At 38.5% G+C, this 18502-nt stretch overlaps 2 protein-coding genes across 3 annotated transcripts; both read left to right on the top strand.

Annotated features, from left to right (window-relative positions):
- Positions 1-181: 181 nt before the first annotated feature.
- On the top strand, positions 182-5233 carry LOC146468956 (LHFPL tetraspan subfamily member 2a protein-like). Its single transcript, XM_085124116.1, has 3 exons — positions 182-445; positions 1992-2396; positions 3217-5233. The coding sequence occupies exons 2-3, from the start codon at positions 1994-1996 to the stop codon at positions 3438-3440; spliced, it is 627 nt and encodes a 208-aa protein (XP_084980242.1). The 5' UTR covers positions 182-445; positions 1992-1993; the 3' UTR covers positions 3441-5233.
- Positions 5234-8972: 3739 nt separating this feature from the next.
- On the top strand, positions 8973-18480 carry LOC146468955 (uncharacterized). 2 transcript variants are annotated; one of them, XM_085123976.1, is made up of 14 exons: positions 8973-9682; positions 10284-10557; positions 12310-12898; positions 13528-13605; positions 13806-13948; positions 14568-14730; positions 14970-15116; positions 15664-15796; positions 16423-16566; positions 16911-17044; positions 17326-17433; positions 17697-17756; positions 18153-18220; positions 18306-18480. In XM_085123976.1, the coding sequence occupies exons 1-14, from the start codon at positions 9184-9186 to the stop codon at positions 18310-18312; spliced, it is 2547 nt and encodes an 848-aa protein (XP_084980102.1). In that variant the 5' UTR covers positions 8973-9183; the 3' UTR covers positions 18313-18480. The 2 variants fall into 2 exon arrangements, with proteins under 2 accessions (XP_084980102.1, XP_084980101.1); XM_085123975.1 differs by having other exon boundaries at positions 18153-18232.
- Positions 18481-18502: the final 22 nt, after the last annotated feature.

The following is an 18502-nucleotide window of genomic DNA, read 5'->3' as shown; positions in this document are numbered from 1 at the left end:
GTAGTTCCGAACCAAACTAAGCTGCTGACCAGTTCTAGCCTGCAGGCACATATGTATTCCAGGAGAAACACGCGCGCGGGAAACGCGCGCTCAAGCGGGAACCCTCGCGGGGAAAGACAGGAGGGACGACTGGGGACGAGTCGGCGATTAGGGTAATGCAACGTGACAGGTTGGAAAGAGAACAAAAGACGGATTAGAGAGATCGAGAGTGCGGACCTGTCATCATTCAGGCGGAAATCTATATGAATGGGAAACCGAAAAACATTTTTATTGTTTCCCGGTGGAAGTGTAGGAGAAACAGTCTATAATTTTGAGTGCACTTCGAGTTGTTGGCTGTTTGTGGAGGATGTTGACGAGTAGAGTCCACCGATAACTTTTTTCGAAGCCCGTTTGGCAAGTGCTGCCTTTGGTCACCATCTGCTGTGAAGATATACACTTACAAAAGGTAAGCCAACTCCAGTTTTTTAGCAATTATTTGTTTCTTGCTGAACTCATAATTTCACTGTGTGCTGGAGTTCTCGATCTACAGTGTAGCTGTTTGCTAACACTCAAGTGTCAATTCTTTTCTGGCGTAATTTTTGTTTTTCTACAGAGGCAAAAAGCTTCTGTTAATTTTGCAACATATAAATTCATCGTTTGACCTTTTGTTTTCAGGGCCTTTGAAGGCGAAGGCCGAAGAACTCTTCCACCTTGTGTTGCAAATATAAAGATTTTAATATCGTTTTCGCTTATTCTTAGAGCTAATTTTCGCTAATAAACAAACACCAGGTTCCGACTTCGATGTTTTGATCCGTCTAGTATTATTATTTAATAGTCTCATATATCGCGTAGCATCTTGTACAATTATAATGTTTTCAAACGTGCTGATTTTTTTTCGATTCGTGCGTCTCCCCAAGCAAACTCTACGAAATTCGAGAAATAAATTTGCTTATCACATCTACGTTCACTTGACTCTACAGGATATCGGATTTCGTGAAGAAGCTCTTGAACTTTCACCGCATAAAGAAACTGAAGCAATTTAAAAAATTCGAACAGCAAGGCAAACGTGAAGAAAGATGGTATTCATTAGTGCCTACAGCACCTTTTTGCACGCATGCATGAAGCTTTTGAATGTAGTTTTAGTTGAACGCATTGCATATGTAATTTTCAGAGACCCAACCGTGCTCCGTTAATTCGCTCCTTTCATGCAAGTTATCAAAACATCTGTTGGTAGTGGGGACTGTTTCTAAAAAGATTCACTTTTTTTCTTAAGATATATGCACTTTCGAGGTCAAACGTGGAATGAGAATAGCTGGAAAAGTTTGTTCGGAGACTTGAAATGTTTCAGACTCAAAGACACCTTTTTATCCATGTAAAAGAAGTTTAATTTGTGTAGTGGGGGTGAAAAATCGGTCACGCGTAGCGGAAACTCTATGTACAGTTATATTGCGTTTTGTTTACATTTGTGCTTTGAAGATAAACGGCGCCCGCCACAAAGCTGTTTGTTCGACGGCTAAATTAAAAGTCATTTACCATTATCGTCAATTAGAAGCAATATGCAGATACTTCTTGCTTGAGCGATTGTCACTTTTTTGTTGCCTCTATTTAGGTATAAGCTTACATATTCAGTGGCACCTGAATTTTTGATCAAGGATCTTTGTAAGCTTATTTCTTTGCTTTTTAGAGAGAGTTTTTACATAGGGTTAACCTCTCAACAAATTCCTTTTCAAGATGCCTTTTTTAAATTCTTTTAAGAATTATTAAAATATGTTTTATTTGTACATATAGTTAGCCGTGTCCTGCAATATTTGCATCTGAATTCTAAAGTATGTGCATGTATGATATTTTGACTCTAGATCTGATCCATATCACATTAAAAGTCGCTGGAAATTTCCAAAAAAAAAAAAAACGGTGTAAATTTCAAGGATGGGCAAAGTGTAATTTGCCCAAGAAAAACAACTTCCTGAAATCTAATTCTGCTGATATAATATTTTCTTTGTTTTTCAATACAGATATGTCTGCCATTTCCGTAATGTGGACAGTGCTGTCTGTTATTTTGCTCTTCACCTGCACTTTGGCATTATTTTCACCATTCTGGCATGAGCACATTCCAGATCCTATGTCTACAAACAACAGTGAAACTTTCGCAGCTTTTGGACTACTGAGATTTTGCTTCCAAGAGCAATTTGTGACATTACAGGAGATAAATGAGTGGAGAGGCTCAAAATATTGCTCTTTTTACGATAGGATTTTTCCAGGAATCCCTTCTGTTTTCTGGAAAGTAGCTGCGATCAGTTATGCCACTGCACTGGTTTTGCTGTTTGTGGCCTTACTGCTGGCTCACATTTCATGTTGTCGAAAATTTGTTTGTGGAAAATCACTTGTTGCCATTGCTGCAGTCATTCAGAGTATTGCAGGTAATCATCTTTTATATTATCCTTAGAATGTATGATTAATCAATGTAAAGGCTGAAGTTCCCTGCATAACTATATATAGTCTGTCTAGCTTCCTTGCAAAATGTGCAATCGTTAAAATTTATTTTATTAAACTTAAATGTGTGTGATGCAGCAGCTAAACTATGAGCATCCTTGTTGCATGTTTTCAAATTTTTTTTGTGGTTTTGTGTTTTTTTTCCAGATGCTGTGATTTCCACCAGATCAAATATTATTTTATTGAAAAGCTACTATTTTTCATTATTCAAATTTTACACAAATAACTATATTTCTATATCTGGTCACTGTTCCACGTTCTGATGAAATGGCATCTTGAAGCATTATAATAAGGAGGGCTATAAAAGATTATGGCTTTCAAAGCCTGAGCACACAGTGCATCATTTTACAAAATTCTAAATTTCATTGCATGTCCACCACAGAAATTGTTTATATTCCATTGTGTGCAACGGTTCTGAAGACAAATGGTAACCTTTATGCATACATTGTGGTTTTGTACAATCTTACACTGTAAGTCCAATCATACAACAGCAACTTTATTTATTACTTATATCTTTTATAGGCATACACAGCCCGCATATAGTAGGGCTAATCGAGGTGGGCTGTGTAACTTATCTTCAATATTCCCTGTTAAATTTACATTGTCAGGAAGTCTTGTAGTTGTTGAAGAGATTAAGCTGGGATTGTTAGTAAAATAATCATGAGACTTACAAAGAAATGGAAATCAACTCATAATGTTTAACACTATGAAATTATGTTAACAAAGATTTGCTGCTTCTCTTTGCAGTTGTTCTCCTTTTTGCCAGCCTTATTGTGTACTTGCCTGGTCTGAACTCCAGCTTTGTAAAGCAACATTGTGGCTCTTCGAGTTCCTTTTTCAACTCAGGAACATGTCAGATTGCTTGGGGATATGTCTTAGCCATTGTCAGCACAGGACTTCTTATTTTCTGTCCACTGATGGCTTACCATGTCTCAGTTACAACTCCAAGATCTAAAGCAACTGTTGTTTAATATACCACAGTGCCGTAACTTTGTTGTGGTTGGCTGTAAATGGAGGAGTGCACTGTCAACATATTATAAATGGAGACCTAAACACTGCATAGTCAGACTGTAATGTTGCAATACACGTACAGTGCATGCAGGGTCTTGTCGTTTGCATGGTTTGGCTAGCAGACAATTTATTTGACATGCATTTCTAGTGTTGAAACAATAACATTGTAGCCAGTCATCAGCTTGCTCATAGTACATGTAGCTGAGGAAATAAAGCAATGAGGGGGGACAGTATCTTACATGACCAGTGATGTCATGACTGTCATCCCTCTGATGGACAAGCACCAGGGTGAAAAGAACAGCTGTAGAGCTGTTAGCTTTTAACTCCATTCTTTTGTTACCCAATTTTGTAAAAATATGATTAACTAGAAAACTTCCATTTCCTTGTATGTAGCCTAACATGAAGGCAGCTGACTCATACAAGATAGTCACTGAGAGAGAATTAGACAAGTGTATTTCATTTTTAAATATCCCCTCAGTCTCCTCTCTCCAGTATATCTAACTTAACTTGTGCATGAATTGATACATACTATACCTGCCAAGATTTTTTGAGTCAATTTTAAGCATGCAAGTCTCTTTTCTCTTTTGATCAGACATAGGTTGCTATCAATGTGATTCCAGAAAACCATCATGTCCCTCCCATGGAAAGTTGTTTGGTTAAGATCCTTCCACCTGCCTGGAAATTCCAATAATTTAACTCCATGGATTCTGACTTTAAAACTAGCTTTTGAGACCCATCCCCCCTTGCAATTTCAAATGTCTTCTCTGTGGGGTGGGGGAGGGGGCTGAGTTATGGATATTTTTGGAACCAAAACACAATTATATTTTTATGCTGAGTAGCCCTGCCAGTCTTGGAAAAATATGAAGGTGACATTAACCTGACAAGGTTGTGGCAAGTCGAATAATTACCATCAAGTACATCCCAAGAAGCCGGGGAAACGACTGCGTTATGAAGTTTCATTTATCTCAGTACAGTTTTAAAAGTTGGAATCACTAGAACTAACTGTGTTCTATTCATCAAAATCAATCATGATCTTTAAAAGTGACCCAACAATTTCCAAAGACATCCTGAGCATGAAATCTTGGGAAGATGTTTGTAATTACTAAATTATTATGATCTCAATCAAACCTCTCAACCAGCTGTCCTACAATGTTTGGAATCATTCAAAACATTCTGGGACTTTCCTTAAGTTTGTGATTGGGTCTACTTTGTGAAAAGCCAGTTCAGTACTTGTGTAAGATGGGATTAAGATTAACACAAGCATGATGAGAGTTGATGGGTATACTCAATTTAACTGTCATTTCATCAAAAAGACAATATCGCATTTAATCCCAGCATTTGCACCATATCTACCAAATTTAATTTCTTACATTTTTTTTATTTTGTCTTAAGCACATTAGAGCCCAGATGCTCACTTCTTTGCAGTGTACAGTACATGTACAGTACCAAGAGGGTTCCATTTAACTTAACAACCTGTGTTGAGCTCCTAAAATAGAATGATGCCCCCTGCACAAAATTAACTCTTAAAGAGGTTGTCTTGTCAAAGACCTCGATAAACGTTTTTAGACGTTCATTAATGTTTTATTTTTCACTCACTATAAATATAATAGGTGTTAACTGGATATGCAGTACTTTTTAGTTTTCCATGAACCAATTGTTTAAGTTTTAACTTATTAATTAATTTATTAATTAATTAGCTCTCTGGAGGCACAGGAGTTTTACTGTTGTTTAACACAATAAATATTTAATCAGATATCCTTCCTTTCCTTCCTTGAATAATTTTTTGCTAACAATGTTAAGCCACAGGGGGTGGGGGAAGGCTGCATGTAAACGGGGGTTGAGGGGGGGGGGGGGGGTTGGTTGACAGCAACTATTGATTGATTCATTGATTGATAACTTTATTTATACGTGGTAAAAATTCACTATTATTACTAAGTCGATGTATTAATTATAACATAATAAATACATCTATATGTACAAAATTGGAACAGCAGAGAATGTTAAACTTGTTACGTCAGTACGGTTTTTAAACTGATCACTACCTCGTTCCCAGTGACTGGAGTGATCGTCAGAAATTTTGAAAAGAACCTCTAAAAGGTACCAGAATTCTGTTTTGTGGGTTGTGGTACGTACAATTTACCCCTTAATAGAGGTACCAAATCAGTTGACTGAAATTTACTTCCTCTCATATTTTTCGGCTCACTACCCTACAAGGTACCACCATACCTCTGACAGAAGTCCTTTTAGATTTTAACACCCTAAGGGGTGCCAAACCAAGGCTAGGCAAACCACGAATTTCACCCCCTAAAAGGTACGTCGATGACATCCGTCACTTTTATATGGGAGTCCCTCCCGGGGGGGACTACAACAACACTGTGGCTTAACTCATGTAGAGTCCTGGAGGGACGAAAGAACGGATACGTTTTAGGGCCCCGATACCAGACACAATTTTCTTAGATAAATGGACGATGACGATGTGAGTATTCCAAGAGAGGTTTTTGTATGGGCATGCCATCGAGGCAATGCGCAAAGAATGAAAGATTAGGTGCTCTTAGGAAAGTGCGTAAACTCTGCCTTGATCTATTAACATAAATTCTGCTTTAGCAGTATTCAATGTAAGTTTATTTTAAATAAGCCAAATTATTGACTAAATCTAGGTCCTTTTTCAAAGCTTTATCAATGATAATTATATCGTTATTCGCAAATGTCAGATGCATGTCATCGCCGCGCCGCGTTCATTGGTCAACCTCCCGCTTGATCAACACAAGATCTGAAGGGTGGGTGGGTGGGGCTACAAAGCCCATTTCCTAGTCCAAATTTCAAGGGCAAATCTTAAGTTCCCATTTCACCCTTTCAGCAAACTCTTAGAAAAAAGTCACCTACTTAGGTAAACGCCTACAGGTATTGTACGCTGATAGCCAATTAACGCAACGGCGATTTTGGCAAAAACGGGACGCTAGATAAAAGCAATCTCAGACGGGTTGAAAGACACCCTCTTGTTACGGTAGTAAACGGGAGCTGAGAGCATCGTAGTTGTGTATGCAACTTTATTAGCTGCGAAAACTGAACGGAGTATAACACGAAAACACCACATGGCGACACCGAAGACTTCTCATAAAAATTCAGGATCACTTTAAACCCCCCCCCCCCCCCCCCAAAAGGTCATATCTAATGAAACTTTTGGACGCTTGGGACCACACAACGCCGAAAATAAACTGTTCTGAATACATTCCCTTGCCGGATCCCTTGCACTAGAAATGCACGTGCCAGACGTCACCTTTCGTGTAAATAAACCAAACTGATTGCAGGGCTGACACTACGGCAAAGGGCTTATTTATTTGGGCCAATATTTCAGTAGTACTAGTACAACTAGTTTTCTTCAGTGCCAGAGTTAACTCTGGAGTTGCCATTTTTAATACGACATGTACAGGCAATCTAGTCTTTGTCCTTGTCAGCTGATGTAAGAAATACCCAAGTTAACCTTCATTCCCCCGAAAAAAAAAATAAATGCAATAAAATAAATGCAGAGTGTTCCAACTAAAAAGCTGAAATGCTCTTCGATACATAGAAATGCTTCATAAATTAGTAAAAATTTAACTGATTTAACGGTTGCGAGTGTGTCATCGCTGAGCAGACCGCACAAATCACGCAGATGATTCAAAGACAGAGCTAGAAGCGCGTTTACGGCAAACGACAAACGTGAGATTCGCCTTTATGTTTTCTTGAAAAAAAATTGGTACGCAAAAGTAATTCTGGCCTTGATGATTGACACAAAAGTATTCATGGACCGAGCGAGGTAAAAACATGGTCACGTGGTCATTTCTATTTCAGTCGACGGTGTTTTCAAAAATTTAGGCACCATATGTCGCAAAACGGAATTCTAAATCACCATCAAAGAGATTTAGAAACGGCAAACGTGAGATTCAGGTTTATGGTTTTTTGAAAACAATTGGAACATAAGACGGGAACAGTGCAAAATAATTCTAGCCTTTGACGCTCGCAACCATTCAATTTTACTGCACGAAGTGAAAACATGATCACGTGGTCATTTCGTCGTACGTCGCAAAACTTGACTGTGTAGATGATCTCCATCAAAGAGATTTAGAAATGGAAAACGTGAGATTCGCGTTTACGTTTTCTTGAAAAAATTAGTGCATAGAAGACAACAAAGCAAAATAATTCTAGCCTTTTATGTCTTTGATGCTCAACGCCAGACTATTCAAGTTACTGAGCGAGGTAAACATGGTCACGTGCTTATTTCTGCCGCCAAAAGAGGAATTCTAAATTAAGACAGTTAGCCCCCTGACTTCAGGACATTTGGCACCCAATGTCGAGTGTTTTAGCCCACAAATTGTACAATCAGCCCCCTAACTATTTCGTCACCTCAGGACACAAAACTCAAAACAAAAAAGTAGAAAATTTTAAAATGTAACTGGGATTATTACACTGAGATTATCAATACGCTGAATCCGCGTGCTCGTGCAACGATGTAGCGCTTTTTAAGAAATCAAGCCATGATAAACAAGGAGTCTTGCTCGTAAATTCAAATAATATTTTCTTGATTCAGGTCTTGTCACCAGTCTATGTCGTTTCACTGATCAAATCTCCCACTCAGTGAACAATATGAACGAGCCAACTTGACGGGTCTTTCAGGTGAATAATACATGAAACTTGCGATCAGTTCTCCCCCTCCTGAAGGCACCTCAAACAAGCTGGAACTCGACACACCAATTAATTAAGTAAGGTCAAGACATGAAATGAAATGGGATCTTACAAAATTATTCACGACATATGCACGGCGGTTTTGGTACTGTGTTTTGATACTGCTTTGTATGAAAAAGCCAAAATCAGCTGAAAAAATCAATACAATAGCGGGTCAAAGCCGGGTAGCTAGTAATAGTAGTTTTCTATATGCACGATATGTGATTATTTTAATAAAAGAAACAGGAATATTATACTTTTTTAAAGTCCGTTTTCGTTGTCGCTTGTCGATCATTCTTTCGGCGCATAATAAGACGACCTCTGGCGCCATGGCATGGCAAGTCACCCGAATACCGGCCGGTATCATTTCTTATCAATAACGGCAGGCGATATTTCTTGACTGTCAATGTCATTTCACTGTGTCATAAAATCGAACTTGGTTCTTTTTTTTTTTTTTTTTAACGCGACTCAAGGCTCGCAGTTCAAGTTGGAAATTATTGAAAATTATGGAGGCTGTTCGTCTAACTTGTTGGTCTCTACTCTTCCTATGGAACCGGTGGCTGGACGTCAACTTCCGGAGCTAAATTAGCTAAATTTGGAGGGGTGCGAAGTTTTTTTTTTTTGTAACACCCCACATCTTTTCTTCTTTTACCTACGATAAAATGGGAGTTGGTAACGGTGTTTTTCAGTCCTGCAGATTGCGAACCAACTTTCACTTGGGTCGAAACGACTTGAAAAATTATATTTTGAGGTGACGTAATGTCTATTTAGCGTATTATGGGATGGGCCTCGTGTTTGGTTCGGTGGTCGACGAAACCTTGTTGGTAGTTACGTCTGAGGATAAGAAGGGAACGTTGTTCATTTCTGTCAATTTTTATAAGGAAAGTGCCCAGTTCCAAGACAAAGAAGCTAACAAGAAACAGAAGAAGCTAAAGCCAGCAACACATTACGCAAACTTTGGCAATTTAAGACGCTTTTCCAAGCGATTGGAGTTCATTCAAGATGGCGCCCATACCCTCCCGAGAAGATGTTGTAATGCAGCCATCGTCAAACCTAGTTTGTTTGAAGGCAGCTAAATTTGAAACGCAGCCGTCTATAGCAATAGGAAATTCAAGGATAAAAAGATGTAGCTCCGTCAGTTCTGAAGAAGAGCTCGAGGAAAGACTTCTGTTCGGCCGAACCGATCGAAGCTCGCTCTTCGCGATGTCGATAAAGAAGACGCGCATGTTTACCTTTTGCAACAGTGCTACAGGTACTCTAAACACAGCCTGGCCAGGGGTTATTTCTGGGTTAGAAGAGGACGAAAGACCGGCAAGGGGGAAAGAAAAGTTTCCTGTAGAACCAGAAGAGAAGAAGTTAGCGGTGGAGAATGATGACGATTCAAGCAATTGTTCCAGCGCAAGCAGCACAACCGAAAGTAGCTTGTTTGAGTTCAAGTTGGACGAGAAGAAGATTAACTTCTGGACAGAAACCAGACTTCTTTCGAAGAGTGAGAGATGTGGTAAGTGCTTTCTTGTGTAATTTAACGAAATTGTTTTTGTTTTGGCTTGTAAAGGGTTTGTACATTCAGGAACGTGGGTGTGACGTATTGCGATATGATTTTGTACTTTGAACACGAGAACACGATTTCTTCCCTAGTTTTTCGATCTTCTGTTCCCTCTAGTTAAATCGTCTGGAAAAGTTTGACCGAGGAAGTTTATTTAGTGCTTAAGAGACAGTTTTTTGGAGGATGAAAATTGGCCTTTTGAACGCCTTCATGATGTGTTTGGTAAAAGCGAAAGTTATTTTTCCGCTGTAGTAGTCACATAAACAAGCGAGAGGCTGGTAAGGAGGAAGTGTGGTAGGTGGCGTGATATTGAACGAATGGATTAGTGTTGCGTGTCAGGTAAGACTGGTATGTCTAAAAAATAGTGCCCATTCCCAGACAGTAAAGTTATTGATTTAATTGAAACTTGGACTTCAATTGACTACAGTTGGAGGAAGATTGAGTTGCAATATTACATGTTTGAGGTTCTCCTAAGCTAAAAACCATTTGAGTAATACTTTCTAAGTTTTATGATAGACTTTCTGCCGTATTAATTGCCTCAAAATTATTTTTACAGAGGTCAAAACAACAGAGGTTGGCAAGAGTGATGATCTGCTGGTGGTCCCTTTTTCAATCGAAGAGACTGAGCATTTCAGAGAAGATGTTGAAGTCCACAGTGCGAAGATTATACTCTCTTCTCCATCTGATAGTTCTGATCTTCAACCCAAAGAAGATACATCATCAAGTGAAGATGACTGGGCTGAAGTCCAAGTTGAAGAAGTCAAGCTGAATGTCAAAGATGTGAAAGATGACAAATGCAAGGATGCCAAACCAAAAAACACGTTAAGAAGGTGTGATTTTTTTCTCCAGACAACTAATGCAGCAACAAAACTCATTGTTTTGACAATTGACTTGGAAAATATTTCAAAGGTTTAGTTTGAAACAGGGCTCGAAATTAAGAAAAAAATTCAGTCGCCATTTTGCAACTGGCTACGAAAATCTAGTCGCAAGTTCACGAATTTTAATCGCAAAACTAACTAACCATAATTAGTTAATAAATAGCTTTGACCCACAAATGATTAACAACACTTTGATATTATTACTTCCAGCTTTCACGTTATCTAGCTCTAATAACGACTGTGTACCAGAAGGAATCTCACCTTGCGAGAATCACCGAAGCGGAAATTTTGGAATATTGCCGAGTTTCTCTTGAGAAGAAAACAACCGAGTTTCTCGCGCACTTGTCTTGTGATGCGTTTATCTGTGCCATTTTTAAAACGCGTGCTATCGTGTTCGAATTGTAAGAGTTATGTGATTCGAAACAAGTTTGTCTTCATTCAGTTCAAAGGTTTCGATTCGTGCACAATGTAAGAAATGATTTATTTTTCAGAAATCGTGTCTTCAGTCACTTCAAAGGTTTCGTTTAGTGACAAGTTTGCAAAGCGATGCGCTTAAAGCAAGCTCATGTCTTCAGTCACTTCAGAAAGGTTTCGTTTTACATGTAATAGTACGAGTTTGTACGGGAAATCAATTTGAAATTGAAACTTTCCCGCACACACACAATTCCTACATTAAAAAAAACAGCCTTTTTAAAGTCGTTTTGTGCCTGTATCTATGTAACACTTTTAGAAAATCCTGAAACTTACAATGTGTTTCAAGTTCACCGCGGTTCAAATTTGCAGACGTGACATGTATCGTGCTTTGCTAATTAATTACTGCTATGGAATCGAACTTATTTCAATCTTTGTGGTTGCAAGTAAATACGATTTCTACCAAGAAAAAACAAAGTTGCGAATAAAGAAAATCGAAAATGCTAACATTGTTGAAGAGCTGGCGTAAACTGTGTAGTTCTGGTTCAGAATTGATTTCAGTTCATTATGCACCGAATTTGCATATCGGCAACGCGAAGATGTCAAAGGTTTAATACCGCGCCGCGCTTACATCTCAACCTTCAGAACCGGAGATTTTGAATCGGAAAGTTTCATTTGCAAAGCATTGCGATTTCGCCTTCAAACACATTGAACTTGTTTGTATAAAATACCAATGAAACAATTTGCACTTGAAAACCAAATCAACGCGAACTTGCAAGTGAAACATAAGACATCCTCATTGTGTTGAAGAAAGTGTAACGCAATGGCTTCATAAAAAAAAAAACAACTATAAAAGATCCAACTTATCATGTTTATTACATTTTCGTTTTATTTACATTTACACGAAGACGCTTTATTATGTATTTATATCGGAAAAAAAAGTGGCAAAGTAGCGATAGCTAGACTTTTAATCGTTATTTGTCTATGCGAAAAGAACTTGCAAATTTGCGACTCCTCCGGAAATTTTAGTCGCAAACGCAAAAATTAAGTCGTAAATGCGACTGTATTGGTCGCAATTTCGAGCCCTGTGAAATGTATGGCATTTAGGGATAAATTGAATCTTGATAACTCAAATGCCTTAAAACTGTAACTCTTTATCTTACTCAAACCTATTTCTTTTCCCTTTCTTCTCTAATGTTTATTCAACACCTGCTTACTCAAATTTGTTGACATATTGGTATTCTTTTTTTTGTCTCTTTAGCACTAATTTTTTTTATTCTGGTGTGCTTTTAGGCATGCTGTAGGGAAGGTGAAAAGAAGCATCTGGTGCATAGCTGGTCCTGAGCCTCCACCCGTACAGATTAAAAGAAAGAAAACTAACAGAAAGGTGAATAAAAGAAATTGCAGACAGCAACAAGTCAACAAATCATGTACAGAAAAGCTACCAACAAAGGCTAAGAAGAGGAGAATCCCCACCTCACCTGTCAGAGAAGAACCTAGAGATTCAGGGGTGCACAGTAGTGGTGCTAACAGTGGCTGTGGGGATGGTAACAGCAGCAGCTCTGCGGGCAGCAGTGGTAGTTTCTCAGCTGGGAGCAGTGGTGGTGGAGGATCTGGTACACGAGGGAATGGAGGAGCTGGTGACAATGGTGATGATGGTGAGAAAGGAGGGAAATATCCATGGTGGCACCTGCCTGACAGTGGAGATAACCCAGTAGCAGACAGCGAGAAGGAGGAAGAAGAAAAAGAAGATGGAGAACACGAAAACATGGAGCTGGACATTCCTACAACAGGTTTCCAGATGTTCTTGCCAAGCAAAGTTGATAATCCTGAGCAGTGTCATGGCCCTGGAGGGGGTGAAGTGTTTAAGACAGACACAAAGGTTAGCTATTGTAATTATTTCCATACAATGTACACTGTACTCATTTTCTGTACAAACTAGCGTTTGTTTTGCCCTCCCTGTGTCTCTTCTGTGACTAGAAAAGACAGGGTTCTCCTGAAATTTTGGCGTAGAAGGAGAATAAAATGGAGTAGCCGGCAGAGGAATTTATAAAGGCGCGTAAGTGCCTTCCATGCGCCTCTAGCTTGCTCACATTTTGCACGTGTTGGAATACATAGTATGTTGTCTAATATGGAGTGCTTTTTGTCGGTAACCGCTGCCTCGCAATCTGAGCCTTTATCGTTTGCTGAACGTTCGACCGACGTCTGCAAGCAGAAGCGACGGTGTGGCGAAATTCTCGACGAGACTTTCAAGTTTATTCAGTCAAAAACATTTTTGGACACTTGGCTCTTTAAGGAAAACTCTATTTATTTCGTAATGTATTTACCCAAGGGGAAGTAGGCGTCGCAAATGGAAAGGTTGCCGTTCGAATTCAAAACAAAGTATTTATTTATCTGAGTAGCCGGCGCGCCCAGGACAACTAGCCGGCAATTTTTGCCGGTCGCCGGGGCTTACGGAGATCTCTGAAAGATAGCGAGTTTTAAAATGAGTATTTTTCATTTTCTTTGCAGATTGACTTCCTTCCACAGGACATTCAGCATGCCTGTTACTGCTCCAATACTGCTTGCCATAACATGAGATGCAAACATGTAAGTTTAAAACATGACTTTGTGATATTCTTGTGCATGATGGTGGGGCATGACTTGCTTGTGGTGCCAGGCGCCAGATGAAAGGTTCATTTGCTTTTACTGATAATTATTGCAGCAGTTATATTGTTGTGTAGTTTTGCCACATTTTTGCTGAACATCGTATTTTTAACTTCAATTTCCTTGTGCATTTTGGTTGATAGGTTAAGTCAGAGGTTGAACACATGAAGGGTCATCAAGATTGGAAGCAGTGCCCACGCTGTGTGAATACACGTGGTGTTGTTGAACAGCACGCCGTGTCTTGCTGCAGGCCTGGATGTCGGGTTCCAGACTGTGATGCTATAAGGTACTGTCTGAACAATTAATAAAGTTTCTGTATTAAAGTGAGACTGGTTAAGAATTGCAATGCAGCTTCATTCTCTTATGTAGAAATGGAAAGGTACCCATCAGACTCAAATATAATGATGTTGAAAATAAACATCCCATTTTCGTACACATATTTCATTTTGAGGTGGCTCCACAACATTGTTTCATCACTTGATACTCTGCTACTCATAAACTTGCGAATCAGAGAAGTTGGAGATTGGTTTGGAGAACTGAACTGAACTGGACTTTATTTAATTTGGAAAAACAAGTGCTTAGCTATATAGTTTAGTTCAAAAACTGCACCAGCTAATTTACAGGCATGGCACGATAAAAATGAATAAACAAAATAGAATAAGAGATGAAATTGATAAAAATAATAATACAGGACTAAAAGCAGTTTATGGATGCTACATCATCGTAGTATTGATTTGTTTGCTAAAAGTTTTCTAAAAGTGTTAAAATCAGCTGTTCCAAAGTTTGGGCTCCTGATAATGCCAGGGCTTAAGTCCAAACCTAGCAAACCTAGTGGTGTTAACCTTTGGTATTGTCACTGCGAAGAAAATTTAGAAATTCATCTTACTCCCAATAATTATTTGCAGGAAGAGAAATGGTGGTAAACGTAACACTGGAAAGCGTGTTCCGTTGGGAATGCCAAGAGAACCAGTACATGTGCTACACCCAGAGGCCTGGATTGCACCCAGAAACCTGTACTATGCACCTGTACCTCTGTGGACTGGAATTGATGGCAAAGTGATATTCCGGGTAATTACACTATGTAACGTATTTGTATTTCCTGTCGAAAATGCATTTTCTTTTCCTGGAAATAGCGTGGGATTTCCTGTGTACCCTCTCCTCTACAAAAGAGGAAGAAAAAAAAAGATAGGTACATTATTGAAGAACTTGTTCAAAAAGTATCCACCATTTTAGATGTTTAGGCTCTCTAATGTAACATACGATATGTAACTGAAGTAAATGTTATGTCCTCTTTATTCTCTTGTTAGAATGCCCCATTTCTGCCTCCGGAATATTTTGCTGAGCACGTGGATTACAATGTGAACAGGAACGTTATGATGGGTGGGGGGAGCAATGGCAAGATTTATCAAGTTTATCTTCAAACAGACAGGAGCAAGGAGATAGTGGTAAAAGAGGTAAGCTTTTGTCTGTAGTTTTTGCCATCATAAACACATTGGTCATGATCATGAATGCTCACTTGTTAAGAAGTGATGCACTTCTTCTAGTAATACCATGTTTGTTGTTGTTTTCTATTTACCACATAGCAAAATTTCAAATATAAGCCCCTCCAAAATGTGTGCATTCAATGCATGCATGGCTGAGTAAAACAAGAATTCTAACTGAATGCCAGGTAAAATAGCCCATGCAGTGGAGTTCATATTCAACAGACTGCCAAAGTTCAAATATGAGCTCTTCCAAAAAGTAGAGTCTACCCCTTTCTTTTGTGAAAAAAAAAAAAGCCTACAAAATACAAAATTTTCGTCACAACTGAGTGATATGTGCCAGTTTGGGGGTGAAATCAATCAAATATTTTTTTGCCAAAAAATGAGGTTTCAAATTTTTGGGGCAAAGTGATTTTGCTACTGATCTGATGGAAAGGATGTCTGATAATTTGTAAGACTACTGCGCTTCTGTAGTTGTCTGATATTATATCAAAATGATTATTGTTTTGTATATACGCAGACAGAATACCCTATTCAACCAGAAGAAGTGGAAGTCTATAGGGGGTTGGGAGACCATGACAACATTGTCAAGCACTATGGAGTTACATTCAGAGAGAGTGCTGGGCGTGCCAGTATTTTCATGGAAAAATGTGGTACGTTCAGCTTGTAGAGTGCAATCAGTGAATTCATGTGTTGTAGCTCTTTTCATTAACTAACAAACTTGGCCAAAAATGAAAGGTATTTCATTGAGTTCTCTTTCACATTACTCCAGGTAGAAGTGTACTTTGACTTCAAAAGAATAGTAATAATAAAAACAAGCGATAGCAGTGTTGAATCATGCCATGTCATCATATTCAAAATTTTGTGTAAGTCCCATCATGTATGTCATATTATATTTTTACATGTAATCACATGCAACTAAACTTTTGAGTCCAATTATCAAAAGTTTAGTTGCATGTGATTACATGTAAAAATATAATATGACATACATAATGGGACTGAGAAAAAGTTAAAAGTGATGACATGGAGTCATAGAAACCTCATTCAACATTGCTGTTGCTTGTCCTGTCCTTGAAAGTGCGTGAGCAAAAAATTGCAAATTTATTAGCATAAAGTTTTGTGCACTTGCAGTGTTATGTAAATTCTAAGATTTGTGGTTTTCCCACCGATGGACTTCTTTCCTATGACAGCACTCAGTGTCGTTTTTATTGACTAGTTGGTAAAATAATTATTGTATGAAGATTGAAACCTTTTGCGGGATGCTTTTCTTTTATCACAGAAACGTCCCTCTACCATTACATGGAGGATGTATTAAGAAGGCGGCTATCAGTTGATGAAGCCATGTTTTTTTGGCCTCAAGTAGTCAATGGTGTATGCTATTTACATAGCCGTCCCATACCAATGATCCACAAGGATATAAAGGGTAATCATTGAATTTTGATGAGTAAAGGGTAAATGATTGCTCAAAATTAAGGTTATTGTGTTTAAGATGGATGGTTGCTGTTTAGTAATCTGAGGAAAAGTCTGATATCAAGGAAAGTACATTCTGGTGATAAAGAGTAAAAACTGGGGGTTTTGTTCCGGAAATTTGGGTGCCTGTTAAGGGTGAAAATGACTTGAAACCATACCCTTGAAACTGCATTTTGGGTCCATATTTCTAACAGTTACTGACATGACTTTATATGGGAGATCCCAACCACAATATCGTATGTGCAAAAAGTTGAGGAAAATAAAATTAATCTTTTTTTTTTTCCATTTCTTTTTCAGCCAAGAATGTGTTGTTAACTGATGAGTACACCAGAGCCAAGCTTGCTGACTTTGACTCTGCCAGGAGACTTCCAGATGAATTCACACAGGCAGGACTTAAACCTCTTGGTACAAAAGGATTTGCTTCGCCAGAGGTATTTGAATTTCTCCCTAAATATATTTTTAGAACCTATTCGTGTAGAAATTGAAATGCATTTTTTGAGTAAGAGAGAAAGGATAAACTGAGAGCATCATCATACTTGACTAATTTCAGTTGTATTGTTATCTTGTTAATGACTAAATTCTCAGTGGTAAGGCTATCTGGCCAGTGTGTACAAGTGATAAGTCTGGTTGCTGTTGGAGAATAGCAGTTTTTGCTTGAATTATCATTCTTTCACCAAAGGAGTACAGCTCATTATCATTTTGAACTCGAAAGGTTTTGGGAAGCAGTCCACATGGGAGGCCAGCAGATGTGTATAGTTTGGGCTGCTTGTTGATTGAGCTGACAGTGGGTGTCCCAGTTCAGGACACTTTACAACAACAGGTACAGGTTTCTTCTTGATTATCTGTTAATTTGAGTGGATTCACAACACAATTTTCCTGTTGTCTTAAAATTTTTTTCTCTGATGTATTTGTTCAAACTGGTGCAGTCCTTTTTCCACTTCAGATACAAATCATTCAGTTTATCTTGAAGAACAACTATGAAGAATGTTTAGGATACTGTGCTGTAGTGCATGCATAGAGTGTGTGATTGATAAAGATATGAATTACTGTTTTTAATGCAATTGACATTTTTTCTTTTCACAGATAAACAGGTTGGAGGAATTAGATCGTGATTTGGCGCAGTTGGTACGGGCTTGTGTAAGGGTAAGGCAGAAGACTGTGTTGGTCCTCTTCTTTGTTGTTCCCTTTCTGCATTTGCAGCTTTGACTGACTGGCATTTTGTACAGTGTTTTTAAATCCAGGTGTTAATCCAGTGTATGAAACATTTGGTTCAATCTGTGATATCTGTAAAATCCCAACGATAAGCTCCATATTTTCCAATGCTAAAATCCTTCCAACAATAAGCCATTCTTTAAAAAAAAAAAAAAAAAAAAAAAAAATTTAACCCCATGAACTTCCATGATAGGTGTTTTAAGCTTCTAGCGTATTATTTCAAGGTGGTTTTACCCTCAAACCAAACCTATATCGAAATGCAAAATTAAGCAAGTCTTGACATAGTACTGCTGAAACTGAATTTAGGTCATGCTGCTGTCTTTGCAGGAACTTCCAGAAGAGCGCCCGACAGCCCAGGCCTTGTTGGAGTCCCCAGTTGTCAGGAAGTACACCAGGTCTCTTGACATGTTGTCTGATAACAGGTTTGAGGCGATTGTGGTCCTTATGTATCTAATGGTCTTTGTGTTTATTTTTTGTCAGGTGTTGAAGGTGTGGCTGTTGTTGATAATGGAAGAGGCACTTATATCACCAAATCTGGTTGTAGAGAACTTATGCTGCTAGTCAGTGTAGTGAGGATTTTCTAAGCAAAATAATTAATGACTTGAATGCTTGAGCTTCTGAGAATATTACTGTACACTTCTGGAAATTGGAAAAACTACTGCCACACCATGGATGAA

The sequence above is a fragment of the Pavona decussata genome, unplaced genomic scaffold, assembly GCF_977016875.1.
Source record: "Pavona decussata unplaced genomic scaffold, jaPavDecu1.1 SCAFFOLD_128, whole genome shotgun sequence".
Lineage (NCBI taxonomy): Eukaryota > Metazoa > Cnidaria > Anthozoa > Scleractinia > Agariciidae > Pavona > Pavona decussata.
This window is presented reverse-complemented; position numbering and strand designations above follow the sequence as displayed.

What these genes read in the sequence shown, in the direction of transcription:
- LOC146468955 (XM_085123975.1), top strand. Translation starts at nt 9,184, where the DNA reads ATGGCGCCCATACCCTCCCGAGAAGATGTTGTAATGCAGCCATCGTCA. An exon ending in TTCGAAGAGTGAGAGATGTG is followed by an intron (nt 9,683 to 10,283) that starts GTAAGTGCTTTC and finishes TTATTTTTACAG; the next exon opens with AGGTCAAAACAACAGAGGTT. An exon ending in ATAACATGAGATGCAAACAT is followed by an intron (nt 13,606 to 13,805) that starts GTAAGTTTAAAA and finishes TTTGGTTGATAG; the next exon opens with GTTAAGTCAGAGGTTGAACA.
- LOC146468956 (XM_085124116.1), top strand. Translation starts at nt 1,994, where the DNA reads ATGTCTGCCATTTCCGTAATGTGGACAGTGCTGTCTGTTATTTTGCTC. An exon ending in AGTCATTCAGAGTATTGCAG is followed by an intron (nt 2,397 to 3,216) that starts GTAATCATCTTT and finishes TTCTCTTTGCAG; the next exon opens with TTGTTCTCCTTTTTGCCAGC.